This window comes from Hipposideros armiger, unplaced genomic scaffold, assembly GCF_001890085.2.
Source record: "Hipposideros armiger isolate ML-2016 unplaced genomic scaffold, ASM189008v1 scaffold_17, whole genome shotgun sequence".
Lineage (NCBI taxonomy): Eukaryota > Metazoa > Chordata > Mammalia > Chiroptera > Hipposideridae > Hipposideros > Hipposideros armiger.
The window spans coordinates 2,691,951-2,694,713 of record NW_017731367.1 but is presented as its reverse complement, the minus strand read 5'-3'; the positions used below and the strand labels follow the sequence as shown (position 1 = coordinate 2,694,713).

The following is a 2,763-nucleotide window of genomic DNA, read 5'->3' as shown; positions in this document are numbered from 1 at the left end:
GTCTGGCTTTTAGTCTGTTTCAGATGAGTTGCCTGTAATGGTTTTCTTGAAGCACAAATCAGAATTCCTCATAAAGGGGGTGGGAACCCATTAGGTGGCATTGGCCTTTGGACATGACCTGATCTGGAAGCTACAAGCCAACTTGCATGAAAAGAAAGAGGAAAGTCACTGGAACAGACCCAGCTCTACCTCTGGCGTGTAAATTAAGAGTGACCTCCTCTTTGGGTATCCTTGACCTGACCACTGAACTTCTTCCACCCGTCACCAGAAATCCCCTTGAATACGGCACTCAACACACATTGTCTTACGTTGATATTTACACTTTGGGATTGCTCCACTGATGTTTGGAATGACTCAAACTGTTTAGGTCTGAATATGTGGAGAATCGACAATGTAGAGCCCTTTAGAGAGAGAGGGTTCCTTTTCCTGACCCACATGTTTCATTACAGAGGGAGCCCCCTCTGAATTAGGCCCCTGAATATTCTCCACCCCTTCACTCACTACTCAGGGTGGGGGAGTGACATATCCGATTGTCACCCGGCCAGCCCTTTCCTGCTTCTTGCTGGGATCTGCTCCTTGCTGAGTGCTTGTGCGGGCCTCCTGTCAGCCACGTGCCCAGCCTGGCGGGGACAGCAGTTGTCTGGCACTGCCTCTGTCTGGGTGGGCTCATCACCTGTCTCACTCTGGGACTCGGCAGAAGGTCATGGTGGCTGTACTCCTAAGCCACATCTTTCAACTTGGCCTTCATCACCAATGAACCTGATAAAGTTTGGACCTCTATGCACCTGATTCTTGTGTCTATCTCTCAACTGGACTTGGCCAAGATATAAGAAAATCCCAGCATGAACTTTCATACAAAATGACCAGCTTTACCTGTTTTAGTCAAATCTGCCAAGTGCAATATCATAAGTAGGAACATCATATAATTATTTGTTGAATGGCAGGGCATCATTCAACACCAGCACTGACTCTCAGCTTTGAGAAGATGCATACGGGTTTTTAAATTCTGAAATAGACAAGAACTATTCCAGAAAGGACTTGTTTTCTGGTCACCTGGAACCTGCTACACCTCATCTGGATTATTGTCTAAGTGTCCACTCATCTGACGTTAAGGAAGACCAGTAGGGTCCCACTGTGTGTTAATTGACTGCAGAGGACCTGGCAGCTGAGAAGTCTGGGTTGATTTTNAATGAGGTTCTAAGCATGTTCTCCTAGGACCAGACACTCACAACTGTCATTTCACTTTATTTTTGCTTTTTTATCAATAGTCTGCATGTTCCAAAGTATATAATGAGGATCAATTTAGGTGACAATAATGTCTTTCCATTTCAAAGCCTCACAGTGTAACTATGGTATATTGGTATTTTCCCATAGATTCTAATTGCACGTTATATTCCAAGGACCATGTCTGACTTACACTATATCTAAATCTATGAAATAATGAGCCCTATTACCACAGTGTTCTTTTCCAAAGCTCATCTTTCTGCATCTGTGTTTCTCTACAGATACAATCCCATTGTAATAAATAGTCTCATAACCAAATTCCGGGCAAGCACAATAAGAATGCTTCTAATTAACAGCAGCTGATGCTTAAATCTCACTTCCCAGGTGCCTTGCCCTGCTCTGCACAGCTTACATCTATAATCACCTCTAAATGGTATTTGCAAGGATCTATTTACTTGGGTAATAGCCACCTGGATGGGATGCTAAGACAACAAAGATCATAGATGAGAATGTTTAACCTGAGCTTCGTTCGTTTGTAAGCCCTGAAACTGATGCAGAATCCTTGATGTGTGTGAAGTGTGCGTGCGTGTGTGTACATACATGTGGAACCCTAGGACAAGGGCACGTAGCTTTTGTCACCTTCTCAAAGGAGACTGAGATACAGAAGAAGATTTTAAACCACTGTCAGGGGCAGCCCTTTGGAGAGTTCTGGGATCAGATTTGACCAGTATTTTAATGGCATACCATTTTTTGTTCTATTAAAAACATACAACCAAGGAGGTTTAACTCATCAGGTCAATAGTAGTGGTTATTCCAGCTTCTGATCAATGATAGTCATAATGAAGTGCAAGATTATGTTTCAGTAAAGCTGTTTAAAAAATAAACACAAGTCACGGAAAGCAACACAAAGTTGAAACATCCGGAGGGGCTGCTTTTACTCACCTTTGTACAAAGCATAAGAAATAGCATTGCTCACAATTTCGTCCCCAGCTTCTTCCATTTTAATCACGGTTAATAGGTGAGAACTTTCCAGAATTTCTTTGAGCTGGCAACATTTAAAGAACAGAGTTGTCAGCCAAATGAGTTTAGACTTGAGGAACATAAACTTCATTTTTTAGGTGAGAATTCTTTTATTCCGTTTTTTTAAAGACCATCTACAGGGGAGTTTAGATCTCCCTCCCTCGCCTACAGCATCCACCCATAGCATCTAGTTCCTAAATTGGAACCATGAGTCCTTGACCACAATGAGAATAAAGGACTGGTTACACAAGGGTGCGTATATCAAAAGGCTCCCATCAAAAGGCCGAGTCACTGACCAGGGGAGTGAGTGTGTGTGTGTGTGTGTGCGGGCACATGTGCACACACGTGACCAAGCCTGGCACATGGCAGGTGTCCAGTTGTTGAATGAGTGAATATGAGGAAAGGGGAACAGGAAATCTCAGAAAGCATCCAAGCTCGGTCACAAGGGCTTACACTATAGGAAGGAAAAGTTCAGTGTGAGCAAGAGGACTTGGTGATTGGATGAAGAGATAAGGAATT

At 43.3% G+C, this 2,763-nt stretch overlaps 1 protein-coding gene across 1 annotated transcript in view; it reads right to left on the bottom strand.

The window, feature by feature from the left end:
- TRPM8 (transient receptor potential cation channel subfamily M member 8) overlaps nt 1-2,763 on the bottom strand; it is a 78,811-nt gene that overhangs the window by 45,969 nt on the left and 30,079 nt on the right. Inside the window, exons 8-9 of the mRNA XM_019628290.1 lie at nt 2,167-2,269; nt 1,864-1,877 (exon numbers count right to left, since the gene is read on the bottom strand). Of these exons, the coding sequence (XP_019483835.1) occupies nt 1,864-1,877; nt 2,167-2,269 (117 nt within the window). The remainder of the gene's footprint in view (nt 1-1,863; nt 1,878-2,166; nt 2,270-2,763) is intronic.